The following is a 22105-nucleotide window of genomic DNA, read 5'->3' on the forward strand; positions in this document are numbered from 1 at the left end:
CCCAGGGAGCGCCTCCGAACCCGGCACCGCTGTGCTGTATAAGAGCGAGCAACGGAGAGCGGCCTGCGGGGCTGTTGCTCAAGGCATTTCCTGAAGTGCTGGGGGAGGAAAAGTAAAATAAAAAAAAATAAAAAGGAAAAACTTACTCCAGGTCTTTCAATGCCAGGAAACCTGTAACAAGTGTTTGGTCTTCAGGTGAATGCTTATGTTGGAAAGGCAGGACAGGCCTGATTCTGCCCACTGACATTGTGTTCAGATGTGAGTCACTGAGGAGGAGGTGAAAACACAGCAGAAGCACAAAATCTGGTAGCGGCAAGAAATATTTTCCTTTGTGTTATATTTGTGTTTACAAGAAGCATGGTGACCTGAGGTGGTTTCTGATGGCTTTTTCTGGGCTGACTGACTGCTGTACTGAAACCGGCATTTTCTGGTCTGCTGTCTACTGAATTTCTGTAAAAGCTAGTAAACTGTAGCTGAGCCTTAAATAAACTTTGAGGCAGACAGGTGTTACTGCAGGGGAAGAAACTGCAGCTCAGAGAGAGTGGTTGGCCAGAGATCCTCCTGCAGATGTAGCAGTGGGAAGCATGGGGGAAATGCCCCCATGGAATGTGACTTGTGAGAAAAGGAGGTGAAAGTGTTTGCTACTGACCCTCTACAGCGATGTTGGCTGGAGCTGAGAGCAGGCAACTGAATAGATTCTAGCTGGGTGGTGTACCACATGCCTGGTGCAAATGTGTCAGCACAGGTGGAAAAAGAGTGTAGTTCAGACAAAGCCTTTCTGTCTCTTGATTAAAAACACCTGTCGGGGAGCTTATCACCCTGTCCGCATTTGCCTTGCTCTTTCAGACTGCCAGAAGAGAAGGCTCGCAGCAGCAGCGACGAGGTTGCCTGGACAGACGTGCCGGTGGCTAAGGCCGTGCGGACCCGGGTGAAGAACTTGCCTGCAGGGAACGGAGAAGGTAGTTGCAGGCCACGGCGAAGGCCACCCCGCCAGACCACGGGGAGGCGAGCGCTCCGCAGCGTTCCGGCACCGGAAGGGCACGGCCTGGCTGCGGGAACGGCGTTGCCGTGCGCGGGCCGCGCCGGGGGGGTCCGCCTCTCACCGCCGTTGTGCGCAGGCGGCCGCGGGGCGCCGCTGGGGCCGGGCGGCGGCCGCGAGCGGCGGGGGCCGAGCCTGGCCCACGTGCGCCGCGGGGCTGGGGGAAGGGCGGCGCGCGCCTGGCCCGGCTCGGCTCTCATCCTCTCCTCTCCGCGCCTGGTGGGAGGCGGCAGCCGCTGGGCCGGGGCCGGGCGGCGGTCCGTCCGGCATGCCTCCCGGCCCGCCGTGAGGCGCTGCGCCATGGGGCCGGATCCGGGCTGGACCGCGCTGGTGCTGCTCTTCGCCGCCTCGCTGCTCACCGTCGCAGCCTGGCTGCTCCAGTACTGGCGGTCGGCGGCCCTGTGGGCACTGCCGCGGCGGCGAACGCCGGCGGCAGAGGAGGCCGGGGCCCGGGCGCTGCTCGCCGCGCTGCTCACCCTCCGGTCCATGCGGGAACAGTGGCAGCAGGCCTGGGTGCGAGCCCTCAACAGCCAGGCACGCCGGCACGGGGTACGGCGGGGCGTGGGCGGTGGGACCCGGGCGGGCTGGGCCGGACGTCGTGTTGGTGGTGAGCTGAGGGATCGGGGAACTGGAGTCGTCAGCGTGAGGCTGAGAAGAGTACTCAGCCTTTGGTCGATCGGGACTGTGACCCCTTTGTCCTCGGGCTCCGAGGAAGCCTCCGTTAACGGGTTGCTAGTCTGGGACCCTATGGTCTGGGCTGAGCTGTGCTGGCAAACAGTCGGTGTGCCAGCTTCTCTTTCTGGGCTGCTGTGTGTTGCTGTCTTCTGTACTTGAGGGATGGGGTGCGTAACTAAATGTGAGCATAATGTGATTTTACAAACTTTGAGAAGTAGGTGTTTGGCAGCACGTTTTGCTTAAAATGGTTTGGGGCCTGAACCTTAGGTCTTCCAAAAGGAAGTAATTTCACAGGAGTTCATGTTACCTGCAAGACAAGGGCTTTTGCCTGAAAAAAAAAAAAAAAAGGTTAAAAAAAAAAAAAAAACTTCTACAAGGGGAGATGGTTGACCACTGCGTGGAAGAGTAGTTTGTCTCAAGGCAAGTTTTGTTGTCATTAAAAATACATAGAGTCAGCTTCTTTAAGTATTGTGCAGGTATGAATGCAAAAGGGTTGTCTGTGTAGGATTGCTTACCCCTGTTACGTGGCTGATGGTTTTACGTTCTAGATTATATTTTCTGCCTGCTACAGATCGATCTGGGAATTGACCTTCTCCAAATGTTTACTTTTTTGTCTTACATAGGTTGTGTCTTCTTGTTTTGAGGTGTACCAGTGACCCTGCTCATAAAGCTAGGTATTACTTACTGCCACTGGTATTGACAGATTGACTATTACTTTCTTTAATTGCATTCAGTCCTTTGCATTTGCACCTTAAGTTCTTTCCACTCTATGTATGGCACCATATTTGCCTTGTTAGATTCACTTGGAAAAGTTAGTGTAGTTTCTCATTCATTGCTACCTGTAGTAAGTGAAATTGTACTTTTTAACAGAGAAGTACAGTGGCATCTGGCCTCTTTTCTGCCTTTGATCTAGTTGATTAAGTAGTAGTTTTAAGTAGTATTTAGAAAATCAGAAACTGGGAAATAGATGTTTGTATCATTGTCCAGGCTCTGATGGTGTCAGAGAACAGAGTTTTCTACGTTGGTTTTAGGATGAGCTTATCCTTTGGCAGGTTTCAGTAGATGAAGTATTTTGTTCCTAAGAGTTCATGAAAAAGCGGGACTTTTTCACAAACATGCAGTTTATCTGCCAGACATATGAATAAAGATTGAGGTGTCTATCACACTGTAAGCTATGCCGCCTCCTGTGAATTTGGCTGCTCATTCTCCATGGTTTCTTTGTCTTTTATTTTCATTTATTCTTAATTGCTTGCGCTTAGTTGTTGAATATAGAGAAAATGAGAAGGTGCCCGTTTCAAAGTAAGGTAAGATATTTTAATGAAGTAGAGGGGAAAAACACAACTGGTCCTGTTGTTGTGTTTGCGTTCCATTTCTTTTACTGGCTACTTGAAACAAATTCAAACACCTTTTTCGTAGTCTGTTGGCAAACAGTCCCTTAAGTATATCAAAGGCAGAAGTCATCTGTATTGCAAGCCTGAATTTTATGAGATAAGGTAGGACTGATAGTGAGTTATAGTCCAGTTAGTATTGGTTAGATGATGTCCTTGATCTTACAGGATGAGGTACAAGAAGAATGAGAAGGTGGTACTGCATAAGGTTGTAGGACTACTTGCTGCAGGCTGTTGAAACTGAATCTTTTGTCTGGAATTAAACAAGACTAGATTATGTACTGTGAATCTATGCCCTTGGTAGTCGGGTAAGATATGAGAATCTTGACCTGGTGTTTAACATCAGCTGCTATAACACTTTCTTTTGCCTTCCTTCCTCCATTTTCCCATCCTTTTCTTCTCCGTTTTACCCTAGTTGTGCAAATAGTCAGGTCCAGTGTTGAACTTGAGGTCCGCATACTGAAAAGGTGCTTCCTTTCATTGTGGAAAACTTCTGAATGTCAGGATATGCTTGGTTCATTTATTACGTGTAAGCTGGAACACTGTGGATCCTGCAGGTCTAGAGTCCTCCAAGCCAGCTCTTTATTTTGTGACTAAAAGCATGTTTGTTCTTATGCAGTGTTTGTTGTATCGAGGGGACCTGCTGTCATGAGTGACACTTGGTGACACCCCCCCACCCCACTTGTGTCTATGGGGAAAAGTCTATGGGGACTGGTGAACAGTGTCCAGTTAAGTGACCAGCGTTGGTGCTTGATGAAAATGGAGGGGAGAGGATGCTCTTGGGTTGGCTAGAGTGAGTTCATTGGGACCTGTAACAAGAAGTGAAGTGTAATGCATTTTGGAGCTTATTTGCCTCTTTTAAGGTGCATGTCCTGTGGAGTCTTGGCCTCCCTGACAGGTTTGAGCTGTGATTGTATTTGGGTTATCTGTGACATTGGAATAAAGGGCCCTATCAGTAAGTTAGTTGAGCTTGGACTAGGTGATCTTGGAGGTCTCCTCCAACCTAGATGATTCTATTACTCTGTGATTAGATTGACCAAGCAGAGAGAAGGAGCTGTAAGGAGAGAGGTAAGGAGACCAAGAAGTGAGATGATGCCTGTTCTGATACAGATTTGTTGCAAGCTTTCTGGGTGCTGTGCTTGGCAGAGTGTTCTTAGGGATGGAGAGCTTAAGTATGGGCAAGGTATGTGTTACTCGGATGATAACTTAATGGGGAAAGGGGAAGGAGACTGGCACATGAAAGAAAGAACTGATGAGCATGAAACTGGAGCTCTGGGTGCTCTTGAAAGAGAAAGCATACTAACGAGGTGAGGCTATGGTGAGACTGGAAATCCTCTGGTCGTGGAGAGAAAGGACTGATTTGATACTCCGGACTGACCTAGGTAAGTGAACATGTGGATCTGGTGGAGGAGGCTTGCAAGAAGAAACGGCTGGTATACCTATTATGAAATGAGAAAATGCCCAAGACAGTACAGGACTGCAAGGGACTTTAGCCTGCACGTGAAGGCTGGGGTGATAGTTAACAGTGAGGGATAGTTACATTTTTGATGTCCTCGCCCTTTCTTCAGTGCTGGATATGGGGAGGCAGTGGAGGCTGGGGGTTGAAGAGTTGTGGTCCCATTGTCCAAAAGTTTGTCAGCTGGCAGTGGGGAGCGACCCATTTTCTCCATTGAGCCTTTCAGTTTAGAGGCTTGGTTACAGGGAGAGCTGCCTGGAGTCTATGTTGAGAGGAGTCAGGGAGGGTAGAGTTGTGTCCTGGACATCTTTGTGCTGGTTGGATTCATGGAAATGGACCAGGATGTCCCCGGGGCCCTACGTTAGACTTGCTTATCTTCTTTGAAACTGCCTGGGATACTGTGACCACCGGGAACTAACAGATAATCTATTTTCATAGAGTTCAGTGCAAATCACGTTTGAAGAGGGTCCTCAGTTACTACCAGCAGCAAATATAAGCTGTGTGACGTGCAAAGGCCAGTCGGACTGCAGCATGGTAAGGCTTTTCTGTTCTGAATTGTAGCATGTGGGGTTTCTCTGTTGACTGATGGCACATTCTACAGAGATTGCCAACACTTGTGTGATAGGCATTGCAGCTCTGGGGCAGTACATCCTTGAGCTCTGCAAGAGCAGGTAGAGCTGAGGTACAGAGATGCTGAATCTGAGTATCAGGGTAGTGCACTGGAGAAAAAAGAGCTTCTGTCACTGGTACATCCTTAATGCCTCATGTATGGAGTCTTAAATGGCAGATTTGCAGTACAGAACTGGAGCTGACAGTAAGCCTGATGTTTCCGTGCCCCAGTGGGTCAACCTTGCCTATTGCTTTTATAGGTCTTGCCGTCTTGCTTCCTCTTCTTACGAAGGGCATAAACCTATTTGCTTCCTTTTCTGTATAGGTGCTTTACTGCCATCTGTCTGCAGAAGCCGTGAAATTCCCTGTCTCTGTAACGCAGCAGTCCCCAGCTGCTGTTTCTGTGGATACGTATCACGTCACTTTGTCTCTGCTGCAGTCTCAGGTAATGGTTGCAAAAAGTTTGCCACTGAATTTGTTTTACCTAGCACTAAGCTGATGGAGGAAGGAGGCCTTGTTCTAGAAGGAGAATCTAGTTATTGCTAATGTTCGGCAGGGAGGCAGATGTTCCTGGTAAGCGTGCTGAGTCCTGTTTACTGAGCATTATACTGCAGATCTTGGGTATGTAATGTCACTGTAGCAAAATCCAGGATCAGAGAGATATGAGACATGGCAATGTTCTATACTTTGTTTTCAAGCACATCTTTAAAAAGCAAAGGTCCAGAGTTCAAAATCCCTTGCAGTGCAATGGATAGGGAAAGATACGTCCTGTGTGTATGTCCAAATATTGTTTCGTCCTGTTATTGGTGTGGGAAAAAACAATCCATGGTGAGAAATAATTTTCATGTCAGGAACTCCCCTAAATAGATTCACAAGTTTGCGATCCAGATCTTCATAGAATCATAGAAACGCAAGGTTGTAAAGGGCCTACAAGATCATCTAGTCCAACCATCCTCCTATCACCAATACTACCTGCTAAGCTACTAAATCATGTCTCGTAGCACCTTGTCCAGGCATTTCTTGAACACCACGAGGGAACTCTACCACCTCTCTGGGCAGGCTGTTCCAGTGCCTGACCACTGTTTGAGAGAAAAAAATCTTTCCTGATACCTAATCTAAATCTCCCCAGGCACATCTTGTGACCATTTCCTTGAGTCCTATCATTGGTTATCTGAGAGAAGAGACTGACCCCCCTCCTCATCACAACCTCCCTTCAGGAAGTTGTAGAGTGCAATAAGGTCTCCCCTGAATCTCCTAATCCCCAGACTAAACAACCCCAGCTCCCTTAGATGCTCCTCATAAGAATTGTGCTTGAGACCCCTCACCAGTTTTGTTGCCCTTCTCTGGACACGCTCCAGGGCCTCAATGTCTTTCTTGTAGTGAGGGGCCCAACACTCAACACAGCTCTCAAGGTGTGGCCTCACCAGAGTAGAGTACAGGGGGACGATCACCTCCCTGGTCCTGCTGGCTGCACTATTCCTGACACAAGTCAGGATGCCGTTGGCCTTCTTGGCCACCTGAGCACACTGCTGGCTCATGTTCAGCCAAGCATCAATCAGCACTCCCATCTTTTCTGCATTGAATATTGGAGATAGAGATGCTTTTTTTCTGGAAAAGAAACTGTGAAAGTAAAGTGGGTGCTAACTCCATAGTTTATTTCTGGTTGGCTTTGCTTCTCCAGAGTTTTGTTTCCCATCATGCAGAAGGAGTTCTTGCTCTTGGTGGTATCTTGCTTGGATATTGCTTGATCTTTGACACTATACAAAGAGACAGTGGAAGCAGAAGCAAACGTGGAGTAGTAGAGGCCAGTCCAATGCTACTGCAGATAGTTGAAAGTTTGTTATAGAATTCATTTACTTTCAAAAAGCTTTACAAAAAATTTCCAAGTAAGTTTATCAGTTCATGATGGTTTCTTCTTGTGGCTCTGTTCCTCGTTCCTTTGAATAGCTTCTCTCCCTCCTTGGTGTGTAGCATGCCTGCTGCTGATCTAGTTGTGGTTGTCAGTTGCCATCACTTTTTCATCTTTGCTTAGTCTGTAGAGGCTAGGCGGTCTTTGTCAAACCTGGTCAAATTGCTTCTCTACTCACTGGAATTTTCTAGGTCTCCTTGTCTGTGCCTGCTGAAGTTTTGTGTTGATCGTTCTTGTAGGAATTTGCATGGGGTATTCTAATCGAGATCTTGCTGCTGCATGGTGAAATGTATGTCTGCTGGTCAGAATACTTCAAGTACCATTTCTCCCTAATGTTTTGGCTCTTTTGTATACCTCTTGTTGGTTAGTTATTTGACTACCGTGTCCCAGATGTGTTGCTTTCAACAGATGACCTTAAATGTTCGTGTTTAAAAAAAAATGTTCGAAAGTTGTTTGTCTTTCAATTATTTTTGAGCTATGTTAAATTTCATTACACTTTTAACTAGAGATGCTGAGTCAGGAGTTCTTCCTCTGTCATTCTGTTTCTGTATTAATGATGTCTTTATTTTGCGTGGGTGTGGAACTTTTGAACTGAACTACAGAATGCTGTACAGATTGTCTTCTGGAGACTTACAAATGGCTCTGCTTATGTTTGGTGGTGGTGAATAGATGTAGCTCAGCAAATATCCTGTATTAGTACCCAACTTGCTCTTTCAGATTGTCCTGCAGGCTCAGTCTTTGAACAAAGAAATAACATAGTTTTCAACTCTGACTGGCGTCTGGGCATCCAAAGGCAGTGAGAAAGCTGGGTCTGAGTATGAAGTGATGAAACTTCTGCATTTAGTTACTCTCAGAGGCCCAGGAGCACCTACATTCTTACGTGCTGTCTTTAATTGTTGCACGGACTGGGGTGGGGCCCTTTGCGTTGATGAATTTGAAACAGGGCAGAAAGTGCCTGATAAAAACAGTGTTCCTGATTGCATATTTGTTCTGGGTCAGGTGGAGATCCATTTGGAGGAGATACAGAGTGAGGGTCTCCTGGTGTCATGGATGTTCAAGGACAGACCAGACTTGAATCTGTCAGTTCTTCCAAGATTTCAACCTCGTGAGGTAAGCAAGCAGGGAAGCTGGACTCAAGCAGAAGAAGGGCAGGAGGGGTGGAAACTGTGCAGACAGGAAGAAGGCTGCTGCAAAGGAGAGAGTTTGGCAGCTCACTGTTGTGGCCCTTCTGTGGCAAGGGAGGGGATTCTTTCACCCTGGAATCAATACTAGCTCAGCTATGTTAAGAGTTTATCCGTAAGAGAGCTGAAGCAGTACTGATGCCTGTTTTCCGAATTCCTCTTTACATCTGAACTCTGAATAGAGTCTGTGTAGCAAAAAAGGATTTTCAGTCTATGTAGGTTCTCCTGCTGTTGTTGCCAAATGTGTAGCTGCGAAATGAGCTGGGCTATTTTTTTTGGATTTGTAAAGTGTGCAGAAGCCATAGGTATTAGTGACTTGATGAGCTGAACACCAATGTGTTTGCACTTCTGTGCCCCAAACAGTTCTGTTTGTTAGTTTTATTGACACCCATGTTACCTTATATTGAGTAGATGTAGGAATTTAGCTGTTCTTGTGAAGGTGTGGTAGTACCATCTCTTGAGGCGTTGATGATGTGGCAAACTCTGAAGGCTTTATTGTCAAAATTTGTAATAGATGGGCTACAGATGTAAAAGGTCAGTTTGTCTTGTTCATGCAGGTTATACTTGCCTGCAGCTATTACAGCAAAGCTTGAGGAGGCATACAGGATAGAGGAAGAGTATATGGGAGGGTATTACTGGGAGAAAGGCTTGAAAGGCAGTTGTAGCTGTATAAGGAGAAAATGTATCTGCCTCATTATAACATTCCTGTGTTTCCTTGTGATTTGTGGAGAGAAGAATGATGGGAGAGTGGGTCTGTCTACCATAAAGGATCTGATCGAGGATACCATTGTCAGCACTCAGCCAGCCTTGATGGTACATCTGAAAGCCTGCACCGCAGGAACTGGTGCGGTAAGATTCTCTTTTTGTGATATTCATGTCTTGACCACTGTGCACTGGGCTGCTTCTGAGGGCTGAGACTTAGGCAGGAATCCAAGGGCTAAGTCTCACTTCTGAGCAACAGCCACGTCCCTGGCTGTGCTGTCATAGGAACTGGAATATTATGGATGGGAAGCAGGGAGAATTAGAGTGGGACATACCTTCAGCAGTATAGTCATCTTCAGTTCCCCTTCTAGTAGCCAGCAAGCTCATTCCTGTCTGTCTCTTCCTGTCTGATTAAATTTCATATCTTAAGTAAGATGTGGGCTAACTGGAGGTTTGTAGCTTGGGGGTCCTGCAGCATCTCTGGATGGTTTTGTGGGTATTCCCATGAGGAGCGCTTGGGAGGTGCAAGCACAAATGCTGTGTGTCTTACCACTGTCTGCTGTCAAGAGAAAGATAAAGGTGTCAGTCTTCTTCTCATCATTCCTCAGGTATCCAGCAGTAAGTTGACTCGAGATCCCCCATCTGGTGTAGTAGCAGGCCCTCTAGGTTCAAAGCTTTTACTACGGAGTCTTCATGTGCTGAACTTGGGCTCTCAGGAAAAGGGAGGTAAGCCTGAAAACATGGTTCATCTGAAGCTGGGGAAGTGCAGAAATGGTGAGGTTAGAGCGTGTGGGTGTTTTGGGTGGCTTTGAATGGAAATATGCATACATGTCCACTGAACTCTGCCTTCTGTTGACAGGTACATGTGTACTCTTTCTCTGTTTCAGGAGTTGAAGAGATATTCTGTGTCGTAGAGCTAGACAGTCCCCCACAGCAGAAATGGATGAGGCCAGTGACAGTTGGTAGTGCCAGCTCTGCTGCAGAAATGGAGTGGAATGAGGAGCTCGTTCTGTAAGTGCCTGCTGGTCTCATGGTTGTTGCTGTGGAGGCAGACTGGCATAGTCTCTGGGTGTCATTACTGATATAACTGATGCAGATGGTGTGGAGGTGATGTCTGTACAGTAGGGTGGTGTGTGTGTGCTGGGCTGTGAGTTCCAGTGATCAGCCCCAACTCATGTACATGTTATTTCCTGCTTCCCTGAATAGTGTGTGTTTTCACTGGATGGACGGAAGTGCTGATCATGGGGAGTGTGGGAGCAGGAGGCCTGCCCTGGAGTTCTCTGCCTTCCTGACAGATTGCCATCTTAACTTGCCCTGACAGCCTACGCAGCCCTGCATGGGACATAAACTTGAGTTTTCCTCTTCTTGCTTGCTGCCCCTTATTGTGTCTTCCAAAATGATACACACAGGAGCTTTGGAAAGATGATGAGGGATGTGAGATTTGTGGGAGGGGAAAAATATATAATAGTTTTGTTTACTCTGTGGTAATTTTGCAAAGACTGCCTAATAGCAGCCTATCTATTCCTGTTTAAACAGTGAGTTGGGACCTAGAAGTAAGGAGCTGAAGCTACAGGTGCTGGGGAAGAGTGGCAGAGGTGAAGGTAAGTACAGGAAGCCATAAAATGGATTCTAAGACAATGTGACAAAAATGCGTAAGGGACTTGCTGTGCTTTGAGCCTGTGGATCTTCCTTGTAGTTGTGATGTATTATGAACAGGATTATATCTGATATCTGCACAGGATTTTTGTATCCAACTTTTTGTGAGCCTTTCACTTGGTAAAGTAACTCTCAAGTCTGTTGTTCTTAGTTAAAGGCTCTTAGTAACCTTTTTGGTACCTGGGAGATTCCCATGGCCTGCACTTTCTAACCTAGAAGCAGTGAGAGGGATGCAGATATTTGCCCCCAGGTATTGGAAGAACAGTGCAAAGGGCTCTTAAGTCTTGTGATTTCTAGTCACCTAGGGACTAATTACAGCACCTATTTTTGAAGGAGGCCACAAAAGCCCAGGTTCTTTAATGTGGTTGATTTGTGCAAAGCATAGCCCCCTCTGCTGAATTTGGGAGCTACTGGAGCCAAGGGGATCTGATTTGTTGGCCCGTGGGACCGCTTTCCAAAAGCATAGGGAGCTTGTGAGAGGTCTGAGGCGCTGAAGTTGTGTGGTGTTTTTTTTTTTTTTTTTTCTCCATCCTCTTCCCTCTTGCAGATGTGCTGCTGGCACATACTACTCTCTTGCTTGATCCTTTGAGCAAACGGCCATCCGGGAGACAGATCTGCTCTCTGGCCCCTGGAGCTGGGCAGTCACTGGCAGCTGAAGCGACCATTATACTGGAGGTGAGCAGGCAACCAAGCCCTGTGGATGCATGATCTGGAAATAGTCGTAATGCGAGGCTCTAGCTGGAAACGAGCGTTACTAGGCCTGCGCTTGTTGCAGGGGACCAGCAGACACCTAGGCTGAAGAGGTGTTATCAACCTGCCCTTAGTCCCTGAGCTTTTCTCTGTTCAGCTGACATTGTAGTGAGAATGGCTACTTGGTGCCTGGAGGGGTAGCTTTTGTCATCCATATCACCTGCCTTTACTTCTGGGAGGAGGAGAGCCCCCTCTGAGCTGTGTCTTACTCTTTGTAGCTGCTTTACCAGGATTCTTCTACATCTCTAAATGCTCAGCACGCCACATCTCTGCGTACCAGCATCACCCCCACCAAGAAGGTGGAGATGGACCGGACCATCATGCCTGATGGGACGATTGTGACTACTGTCACCACAATTCAGTCCCGGCCCAAGGCGGACTGCAAGCTGGGTGAGGATGCCCTAAGGCAGGAGTCTTGTAAAGGCGGGGTGGGGTGGGGTATATTCCTGAGGCTGTTTACCCAGGCAGCAGTAAAACTATTTAACCATTGTATGTTGTGGTTGTTGTGGACTTGCACCTTAAGTATTAAGTAAGGTGGACGGTGCTTTTGGCTTCTGAGTTACTAATGTCTTGTGGCTGTCTGGAGACTTGTATGTAGCCTTGAGGGAGGGATTTGATGTAGCCCAGCTGGGGAGAGTTGTGAGAGGGACAAGTCTCTCTGACATATTTTGGTGGCAGGACTGACCTGTGTATACTGGTGTTGCATAACTTCTGCATGATGTTGTGCTAAGTGTTTTGGCTTTCTTCCTCTATTTTTTTTATCACTGCTAAATAAATTATGCTCTACGTACTGATTGCAGGCTTGAAAACACGTTGACCTTGCTTGCCAGTGGTTGGTGCTGCTCAGAGTCTGTCTGATGTCTTGGTTAATGTGGTGCTGGATATTCTGTGAGGCAGGGCTGGGAAACAGCACAAACAGGGCCCTGTGACAGGGCTGCTTCGCATGTCTTGTTCCAATAGGCTTCTCGCAACTTCAGTGCTGCAAAGCCTCATGGCAACAGACTCTGCAGGCTCTCTGTGGGGGGTGGGGATGGGGCACAATACAGTGATTAAGTTGCCTAAACTTCATCTCCACTTACTGTTGTCTCTGCCTGTCTTTCACCATGAAGATTCACCCTCAAGATCACCATCCAAGGTGGAAGTGACTGAAAAAAAGACAACGGTTCTTTTGGAGAGCAGCTGTCCTCGCAGCCTTTTGCCCAGCAGTAGCAGTAAGTGCTTGCAAATCAGAGGTTCCTACTGGAGCGATGATGTTCCTTAGCCTTTCTCAAAGAGAAATGTCTCAGTGTGGGTCATTGAACTTACCTGCACTTGCTGCAGAAGAGTAAGTCCAACTGATTGAATGAAGAGGGTAAGGGGGAGGGCAGGTAAAAGAAATTCCACCGTGGCTTTCGCTTTCTGGTCCGTGACTATGGGTGTTTCCTTGCTTGACAAGAACATCCCTAAATTATCTAGAGCCAATGAGATTTGGACATATTGTACTTGGCATCTCTGTCTCTGAGATAGAATGCTGCAGCTCTTTGGATGTTTTGTGGCTGAGGCTGTGAGACCTCCTGGGAGTCTTTGGAAGTCTTTCTTAAGTGGGAGGTGGGAATGGTGTTTTAATTATATGTCTGTAGGAACTTCAAACTTTACAGGTGCCTGAAAGACTTGAGAGCTCTACAGAGCATTCTTCTTTTAGTTTGTTTGGGCAAATCTGTAATAAATACTGTTTTCTACCTTCATGTACACATAGTTGCCTGTTAAAAGCATCATGGTCAACAAGTGACCTCTTCCCTGTGCTTAAGGATGCTACTTCAAGTGTTGGTATCTTTCTTGTTGCTCAGGGGACAGCCAGATGGCTAATGGCTTGGATCCGGTGGCTGAGACAGCAATCAGGCAGCTAACTGAGACAAATAACAAGCACGCCAAGAAGACCCCAACAAAACGTAGCACGCTGATCATCTCGGGAGTTTCCAAGGTCTCTGGTAGTTAGGGGGCTCCATTTTCTGTCTGGGAGGCTATTTCTGTGGATGTCTGTGTAAACCACTCTGTCCTGTAGGGAATGGTGTGAAAAAGTACCAGCACAGAGGACTTGCGCTGCAGAGCCTTTTTGCTGCTTCCTTGCATTTTGTCGCTGCTTCCTGTCAAAGGTACCTTGCCAGTCTGCAGGACAGCTGCCAATGGAAGTTCACAAAACATTGGCAGCAGAAAGGGAAGCTTTTGCATTAGTCAGTTGGGAATCTCATGGAGAATGTAAGGAGTTATCCTGGGACTTTCCTATGTGAGAGAGGGAAGTGCTGCAAAATGCCATGGAATCAGATATCTTCCAGTATGTTTCAGCAAAAAGTGACTGCTGCACATCTGTGCTTTTTTAGCACTGATGAGTAGAATTGGAGACAAATGCAATCCTTTAGACTCTGCCTTCCTGTCTTTTTAACCCCCTCCAGGTACCTATTGCTCAAGATGAAATGGCACTTTCTCTGGGTTATGCTGCATCCATGGAGGCCACAGTGTATGAGGCTTCTGGGGCAGTGAGTGCAGCTGACCAGATGCATGATTCCACTGAATCATCACAGCTGCTGGAAGCATCGCCATCAGGACAAGGGGCCAGTCAGGAGCTGGATGAGACAACACGATCAGACATCTCTGAGAGGCCATCCATGGAAGATGTTGAATCTGAAACTGGCTCCACAGGAGCCCTTGAGACCAGGAGCTTGAAAGATCACAAAGGTGAGGTTGAACTGTTGTACAGTAGCTAATGTCAGCTTGTGCCAGAGGACAAAGCGACAGCTGAATTCCCTGCCCTGAGTTCAGGGTCTGCAGCCAGCTTTTGGGGTGGTGAAGAGTGGCTTCCAGTGGAGCCCTTGAAGAGCCCACCCACATCTTCTATGCTCCCTGCTGAATTGGTTTTAAATACCCTTTTGCAGTTACCTGATTCCTGTAGGCTTTATGGTTTGTGTACTGTCTTAGATGGAAGCCCTTTGTAGCTTGCATGTTCCCAAGACCCTCTTTTGACTCCCTTGTTTGCACGTCAGACCCATGTCTGTAAATAGCAATTCCTTCTCTGAATTCTGATGCTGCTATGGCACAGAAACAGAGGCTGCCCAACAGCAGATTGTGTGGACCTCGATGCTTTCCCTATTTCTCCATTAGCATCAAAGTAGCTGGCTCTTCTGATACCATAGGATGTCCCCACAGACTCCCTGTTTTTTAAATTGTGGGGCAGGTTTGCCCTGACTGAGATGCTCGTTTGGAATTTCTAGGGTTGCATCAGTTAGGCAGACTGCATGCCTTGCATTTGTTTGCTTGAAGCTGTTATAGTTAGAGCTAGCTACTAAACAAAAGTGAGCCCCAAATCTCAATTTAATAGAATGAGAGTGGGGCAGGTGTTTTTTTTTTTTTGGGGTGGGGGGGCCGCGAGGGGAGTATTGTACCTTGGTACAGGTCGAAATGTTGATCCTTTGTTTGCATGTCAGTGGGTGGAAAAAGTATTTGGCCCAGGTTCACAAGAGACAAAACCCCTTCTCTGTAGGAAATGCTGCTGTAGCATTGAATAATGTGCAGGTTTTGGATATGCCTTTTTGTACTTTTTTGGGACTGGCAGTGATCAGCATCTCCATCCTGACCTGCCTCGGTTTATCACCTGGAGCCATCACTGTTATTTTTCTCCAAATTTGGACATCTTGTGAAAATACAGGCAGCTGTGCTGAGGGCTTGATGACTAGCTAATCTGGATGCTCTTGAGATCTTCTAGTCTGAGATGCCTTTTCCCTGTTGTGTGTTCCTGCTGGTGTCTCCACACTGTGACATTCCCACTCATTTTCCATTCACACCAATTTTACCTTTAAGTTACAATTTTCCATGACTCTGCTAAAGTGAGGATGTTGCTGCATAAAAGGAAGCTTATGTACCCGATACGTGCCAGTGTTTAGTGAAACAGCTTGTGGGTATTGCAGTCTGTCCTGAATGTAGACTTTGCCTTGAGGTTGGGAACTGAGATTCGCTGACCTGCTGTGTGCTTTTGCTGCTCAGGCCAAAAGAGGTCTCTGCCTTTTGTATGAGAGTGGCCAAATGACATGGTGCATTTGTTGCCCCTGAGACTTGCCAGGGCAGGATGCCATCGTGGTTTCCATCTCTTTGTCTGTCTTTGCAGTTAGCTTTCTTCGGAGTGGTACCAAGCTCATCTTCAGGAGAAAGACCAAGCAGAAGGAAGCTGGCCTGAGCCAGTCACATGATGACTTGTCCAATGTCACCACTAGTTCTGCCTGCAAGAAGAAAGCTGGCAGCTTCTCCCACCGCCTCATCAAACGCTTCTCCTTCAAGTCTAAATCCAAACCTAAAGCTAACGACAGCACAACAGGTGAGAACTGAAGGAGGGAGATGCTGGTTGGAAAGATTATACAGAAATCCTCTTTTAGTCTTTTGTCTTCCCGCTCCATGGTATCTGAGATCTGCAGTCGAGTTCCTTCCAACCTTGGCAGAGGGAAGACACCCCAGTGCTTTACACTATTTGGGGAGCAAAGGTTGTGTACCCAGGGCTGAGACTGCACAGCCTTCTCTGATTGTTATGCTCTCCCCAGAAAAAATGCAGCAGGCATGCTAATCCCCTTGGGGTTCCCAGGAGCTGCAGAAGTGACTTTGTATAGCTGTCCAGCTTCACTAGGTGCTTCCTGGGACCTTTCAAGTGATAGCCTCAGAGTTAAAAACTGAAAAACTGCCAAGTTAGCTGCATTTCCAAGAGCTGCGGTATGTAGCCTTGCTCGATTCTGCTCTTGAGAGAGAATGCTACAGTTGCTGGCCATTCTGTTGTTGCTCCTGCTCGATGCAGAGGCTGTAACATGACTGAGGTGTGGTGTGGGACGATGTGTGCATTCCTGGACTATGTGCTGTGAGCAGAACAAGCTGCTACTCCCCACCCAGACCGGCTGTTGGAATTGTCTCCATTTCAGAAGATGTGGAGGGTGCCTTTTTTCCATGCTATACTGTTGAAGAAAGGAGTCTCTTAAGAAGAAGGAAACCTTAACCACTAAATGAGTTTTTGTAGAAGACCAAGTTCTTGCAAGAACATCTCTTTGCTGCTTTTGGTGCTTCTTTATCTATGTTCTGGAGTGGGGAAGGGGCCATGCTACATATTTGTACCAGCTGTCTTCCTGTACAAGTGGAACCAGTTTCCCTGTAGGGTGGTTAGGGCCATCTCTGGTAGGGCACTGGGGAAACAGAGGCTATGGTCCAGTTCTGTAGTTCTCTTTAGCAGTTCTAACTCCAGTGACTGATGTGCTGGGGATGAATAGTGAGGAACATGGCAATGCTAGTGAAAGGGCAGTGTGATGTGGAACCTGAGGCTGTGTGGTGTAATGAGTGAGGAGCTTACATGTTTTCACTGATGAAAGGCATTTCTTATAGTAGAAAGAGCCTTTCTTGATGGCATGTGAACTAACCTTCTTCTAGAAAATGTTATCCTCTATGTTTAAGGTGTGGGCCTTTCTGCAGTGGGTGTTTATGAGGGAGAGCTGCATGGGGGGAAAAATCAGCTGCTTGCACAGCAGGAAACTGCCCTTCTAAATGAATGTTTTTCCAGTCTCCTGAAATACGTGCATTGTGAATATCCCAAGAGGCCCTGTTTGGATGAGTGTAACAACACTCCTTAGAAAAATGCTTATTCATTGTTAAAGTAGATTGTTTGAATGGAAGCTCTTGCTGTTCTGTAGAGCTCTAGAGATAGGGAAATGGGTCAAAGGGGAGGAAAAAAAAATTGGTTGAGAGATTGTGTAAGCCTGGCTGGGTTCTTTAGCTCTGCTCTCCTGTTAAAATGCCTCCTGAGGTGGGGGCTGTTGCTATACTTCATTCAAGATGCAACCCAATTGGAAAAAGTAGTAGTACTCTGAAATTGTGTGTGATACAATGCATTGTGTTATTCAGAAGGACAAATCCTGGGTTACTGATAAGGCCATGTGCTATTTCCAAAGACTGGAATGTATTTGGTATGCCATTGTAAAACAATTTACAGGCAGGAATTTCAGAGTGCATCTCAAAAGTATCAGGAAGTTGGTAAGGCTGGAGTCACCTCGGGCTTGGATTGAAAGTGCTGATGTATGTCAAAAGAAAGGATTCTTATTCTGAAACTGTATGTTCCCTACAAGGTTGGGCATGCCAGATAAATGGGACTGTTCTAGCTTGCTGACCAGGAACTTCTCCATCTATTTCTTCTGGTTTCGAAGTCTTTCTGTTATCCCCAAGCTCTTTCATATCTTTTATCCTTTGTTTCTTTACCTGTCAGTACGGTACTGTGGCTAGACCCTTATGTCTTTTGTAGTGAGCTGCATTGTGCACTGTGGATGTCAGAGTGCTTGCCCTTCCTTACCAAAATTCGTTTTCCTTGATGCAAGTAACTAGTTCCTGCTGTACCACTTCTGGTTGTCAGTCTGTGGCTGGCCTCTAGTGATCCATCTGCTGGCTTGTTGTAGCCTTCCTTCTCCAGGTTGGTTGGGGAGTCATCTGTGGCACTGTCATTCACAGGTGTGGCCTTGTTCCCAGAGCCTCAGGGTTTGGTTCCAGTTTGGTGTTCTCTCTTCCACCATCACTCTGTCACTAACAGTACTTGACACTCTGTTCATTCTTAAATGTGCTGGCTGAGCCTAGACAGCACCACTTCTCTAGTGGAATGGCTGTGAAACCTTGCATTAGAAATGGCTGTTTGAACTGAAGGGAACTTTAGGAAGAGCTAGCAGCTTTTCAGTTACAGGTTTATACTTGGACCTTCTGTGAGTCTATTTTAATATTCACATGTTCTTTAAAACCACGAGCAGTGTGAGCTACCTTGGCATGGTGTTGCTGCTGGCAAATGCCCAGGGCTCCCATCTGTATTTCTGAAATGTGAATTTGAGACTTGTGTAAGAAGGGCTGTGAAGGATAGCAAGTGCTGCCTTTCTTGGCATGGGTCACTGGAAAATGCCAATGAGGTTCTCCTCATTGCTTAGCTAGCTTTTAACTAGAATAGTTAGCTTTGCCTTGCAGGAAGGAGGCGATAGGAAGGCTCAAAGTAAAGCCAAAACTAGAGTTCCTTGCCAGCCTAAGGGGACTGAGGATTTTTTTTTCTAGCTGCATAAAATTGACAATTCCTGGAATACATCCATGGGCCCTATTGAACTTGTTCCCACTTTGTGGGCTCCAGGGTATGGCTGCTAACGAGTGGCAACGGAATTACTATTTTTGATTTTGAGCTTTGACCTGTCAGAAATATTGGGAATATCCTGCACTGTTGTCCATAGAATAAATGGCACACAAGGTGCACAATAGTGATTATGTATTCTCCCTTGAATTTTTGGTGGTGCTCTTTATCACGGGCAGTATATTGGATATGAAAGTTTGTATCTGGCTAGATATCAGGCTTGCAGCGGAAAGGGTTACTGTCAAATTCAGATGGAGTACATCCCCAAACGTGAATTTTTGCTTATGTTTTCTTTCTGCCACATCATTGCTCCTCAAAGTTCTACAGTGTAGGACTGATACTGTAGCCTTTGCTTATCTACAAAATCTCTGACTGCAGAATATTTTTTTCAGAGTATTTGGGTAAGCTGGTGTTTGAAGGACAGTGAGGCAAGGAAGAATGGCACAACTCTGTGCACTTGGAGTATTTTCCTTTTGGTATGTTAGGGATTTAACGCATCCATCCTTAATCTTAACATCTGTACATGGTTTCCTTTCTCTCGTGCAAGGTTAATTTTGTTTTCCAAAGTATTAAGTGTCTCTTTTTTTTTTGTAGTCCTGGCTATGTGAGCATGTGTGAATCTCCTGACTTACTGAAGCCAAGAATGGTAACAAATCCGCCTTGTGGGGAGGTGTGATTATTGGCTTGAGAAACAATTCTTTTATCCTAATATTCTAACTTTCTCAAAAGGAAAGGGAAGGTCACGGAAGTCTCTGGTCTCTAGAATCTGTAGAGAAGGTCCCATGGAGTTTTCACTCACAAAACTGCTGTATAAAAAATCTGTTTGTATTTAGTCACTGTTTGTGCTTTTTGCTTTAAAACAAAAGAAAGTGCATTTGAAATCAGCTTTTCCCTGTTTAACTTCTTGTGGGGTATTCTTGCCCTTGCCGTGGTGCCATTGCAGGGTCTGTGGTATTTCATAATGACTGGGTAGAGTAACAACAGCGTGCAGCGTGGGATGGCATCTAACTTTTTGGACTCAAAAGATCTGCCATTGCTGTCTTAAGGGCAGACTCAATATTTGCACCTTGTGAAATTGACCCTTGACCAAGTATCTGGGGGAAGAGGAGAGTCAACGGTGAACTTGAACAAAGAGATGCTTCTGATAGTTCAGCCTACTTATGTGGGCCTATATTCCAAATGCAATGTTTCATTGCTGGCTACGCAACTAGAAAGAGTGACTGTTAAATAAAGCCAAAGTATACTTTTTTTCTTCTTCCTGGTGTTTTAGCTGAACAGAATTAGGTTTTACATATACTGTGTATTTTCACTTCTTTGAAGAAAACAGATCGCTCTAGCTGTATGCTTGTAACTATAGTTGTCTGGACACACCCTTTCCCCCTGTTTTGGTAAGGCTTTTAAGAAACTTTCTGTTGAAAAGCCCTTAGCATCTTCCTGCAAAGGGTATTATTTGATTCTGTAGCTTCTTAAAGTAAGAAAAAAAACATTCATGTGAATGAAGAGGACTGCAAAACCTCTTTTTTTTTTTTTGGGGGGGGGGGGGAGGGTTCTATAGGCTTTACTGTGGTGGAACTTGACAGAGGCCTGGTAGGATGGGAACTCTTTGCCAGGAGGTAGGGTTGGGATTAGATGATCTTTAAGGTCCCTTCCAATCTAAAACATTCTATGGTTCCGTGATTTGGAGAGGAGGTTCAAAGCATGTACAATCCAAAGGTAGAGGGGATCACACTGCAAAGTGAATGGACAGTCAGTTAGTGGGCCAGAAGAATAGCCTTAGGAGCCTCTGTGGTATCCACAAAATATTTCTAACCCTGATATACCTCCCCAGAGGTCAACTTGAGAAAGACAATCTAGATACTGCACCTGCAAATGCCCTCAAAATGCTTTTGTAGTTGAGGATGGGTTTTTGGGCAGTATAGGCTGAACTGGGGGAGAGAGGGTGGAGACTCTTTCCAGCTAGTTGGAAAGCAGTTCAGGGGAGGGGAGTATCATGAAAACTTCAAACCAATGTGAGTGTAAGAGGCACGTGCTGTTTCTACACTAGATCTGTGTGTATGCTAAAAAGTGTTCTGTGTTTTATTTTTAGATTTGTTTTTAGAGATGCTGCTTCATGTGACATCTACTATTTTTTCCTGTTCGCTAATCCTATAGAGAGGTTGTTACTGGGTAGCTGGTGAGATGCTTGACCGTTGGGTGGATGGTATTTGTGTGTTCTGGAGTCTTTTGCCTTGTTCTCCCTTCCCTGCCCCTAGTTTATGGTGAGTGTAATGACAGAGTAACAGTTCTGTTAGCGGTCAAACTTCTGGAAAAGGTCTTTGTGTACGTGTAAGAATCACAGCTCTTTCCACAAGTGTGACTGCTCCGTACCACCTGTCCTTGCTTGTAGAGGTACTGGACCAAATACCCATGCTGAATCTGAATTAGCACCCCTCCTTTTGTGTGCTCTTTTATTTATTTTTTGTACTTTAATACACTCTTTCTGGGTGGCTTATTTTAACCCCCGATTGTTTAGAGGAAAACAAAAATAGGAACTGCGTAGTTACTTAAGAGGTGAAAATAAAATGACTTAATTCAGAGTAAATGAATGAAGCTCTTGCACCTTTGTAAATGTTAAAGAATTCCATTGCTCTGTAATGGCTGAACCTGTTAACTTATTAAAACACATGGAAATGAAAACCTGATCATGAGTTTTACTTCACAGCTGCTGAAGTGTTGTGTGTGGGCCATTGATCATTGTAGAAGTCCGGAGCGGCAGTGGATCTGTTGCCCAGTTTTGTAAGATTGTCACCTCTGAACAGCCCTTTTGGCTGAAACCAGGCACGTGGGTTTACAGTCTGCAAGCCTTCAGCAAGTAATGTACTTTCTGGCTCTTCCTATTTTCTCTCTCTTAATCTCACTTTCTCCATCTCCTGTTAATTCTTCCTATAGCCCTCTGGCTGGCTGTCCCTCTCTCCCCCCTCTCTTCTTGCAGCCTTTTCCCTATTTTTGTTTTCCCCCTCCATCTTCACCCTGCAGCCTCTGGCTCCAGGTGGTCACTGTTGCCCCAGGATGAAGCAATGGCGGAGGTGGGGAAGGGACGCTTCCCCCGGGGAGGGAGGGAGGAAGGGAACGGAGCACACCGGGGGGGAGGGAGGGGCGCGCACCCACTCTGGGAGTGCTCCGATGGCTCCGGGACTTCTGCGGAGTCGGCGGCTGAGACGGTCGTGCCCCGCAGCATGCCGGGAGTTGTGGTCTTTGGGCTCCTGACTTCCGGTCGGTCACGTTGGTTTCCGGGGTAGGCCGGGAACTGTAGTTCCGCATAGCCGCTCGGCTTCCATGCCAAGAGCGGCACATTGCTCTGGACGGTCATTTCCTCCCCGAGACGGCGCGGGGTGCATTTTTCTGCCGTTTTCACATGTGGCTTTCCACGTTTATTGCTGCTTCGATGAAAGAGAAAAGGCTTTGCGAAGCCGTGACTACCGTTCTTGGCACGGGAGCGGTGGCGCACTCTGCCGCCACCTCCTGGCCAGACAGCGGTACTGCAGGCGGGGCGGCGACGCGGACGCGCTCGTCTCCGTGAACGCCCCTCTGCCGCTGCCTGCTGGCGAGAT

The 22105-nt window shown here is 46.6% G+C and overlaps 1 protein-coding gene across 1 annotated transcript; it reads left to right on the plus strand.

Moving 5' to 3' along the window:
* Nucleotides 1-1170: 1170 nt before the first annotated feature.
* Nucleotides 1171-16958, plus strand: C2CD2L (C2CD2 like). Its single transcript, XM_035345898.1, has 15 exons — nucleotides 1171-1258; nucleotides 1298-1588; nucleotides 4997-5092; nucleotides 5493-5612; nucleotides 8076-8186; nucleotides 8990-9106; nucleotides 9568-9685; nucleotides 9847-9970; nucleotides 10496-10560; nucleotides 11163-11290; nucleotides 11584-11755; nucleotides 12475-12576; nucleotides 13192-13325; nucleotides 13795-14077; nucleotides 15501-16958. The coding sequence occupies exons 2-15, from the start codon at nucleotides 1340-1342 to the stop codon at nucleotides 15716-15718; spliced, it is 2037 nt and encodes a 678-aa protein (XP_035201789.1). The 5' UTR covers nucleotides 1171-1258; nucleotides 1298-1339; the 3' UTR covers nucleotides 15719-16958.
* Nucleotides 16959-22105: the final 5147 nt, after the last annotated feature.

This window comes from Oxyura jamaicensis, chromosome 24, assembly GCF_011077185.1.
Source record: "Oxyura jamaicensis isolate SHBP4307 breed ruddy duck chromosome 24, BPBGC_Ojam_1.0, whole genome shotgun sequence".
Classification (NCBI taxonomy): Eukaryota; Metazoa; Chordata; class Aves; order Anseriformes; family Anatidae; genus Oxyura; species Oxyura jamaicensis.

Bases quoted from the DNA above. Each gene is read 5' to 3' on its own strand.
- C2CD2L (XM_035345898.1), top strand. From the start codon at position 1,340: ATGGGGCCGGATCCGGGCTGGACCGCGCTGGTGCTGCTCTTCGCCGCC. The intron at 8,187-8,989 runs GTAAGCAAGCAG...ATTTGTGGAGAG, and splicing joins CAAGATTTCAACCTCGTGAG to AAGAATGATGGGAGAGTGGG. The intron at 11,756-12,474 runs GTGAGGATGCCC...TTCACCATGAAG, and splicing joins CAAGGCGGACTGCAAGCTGG to ATTCACCCTCAAGATCACCA.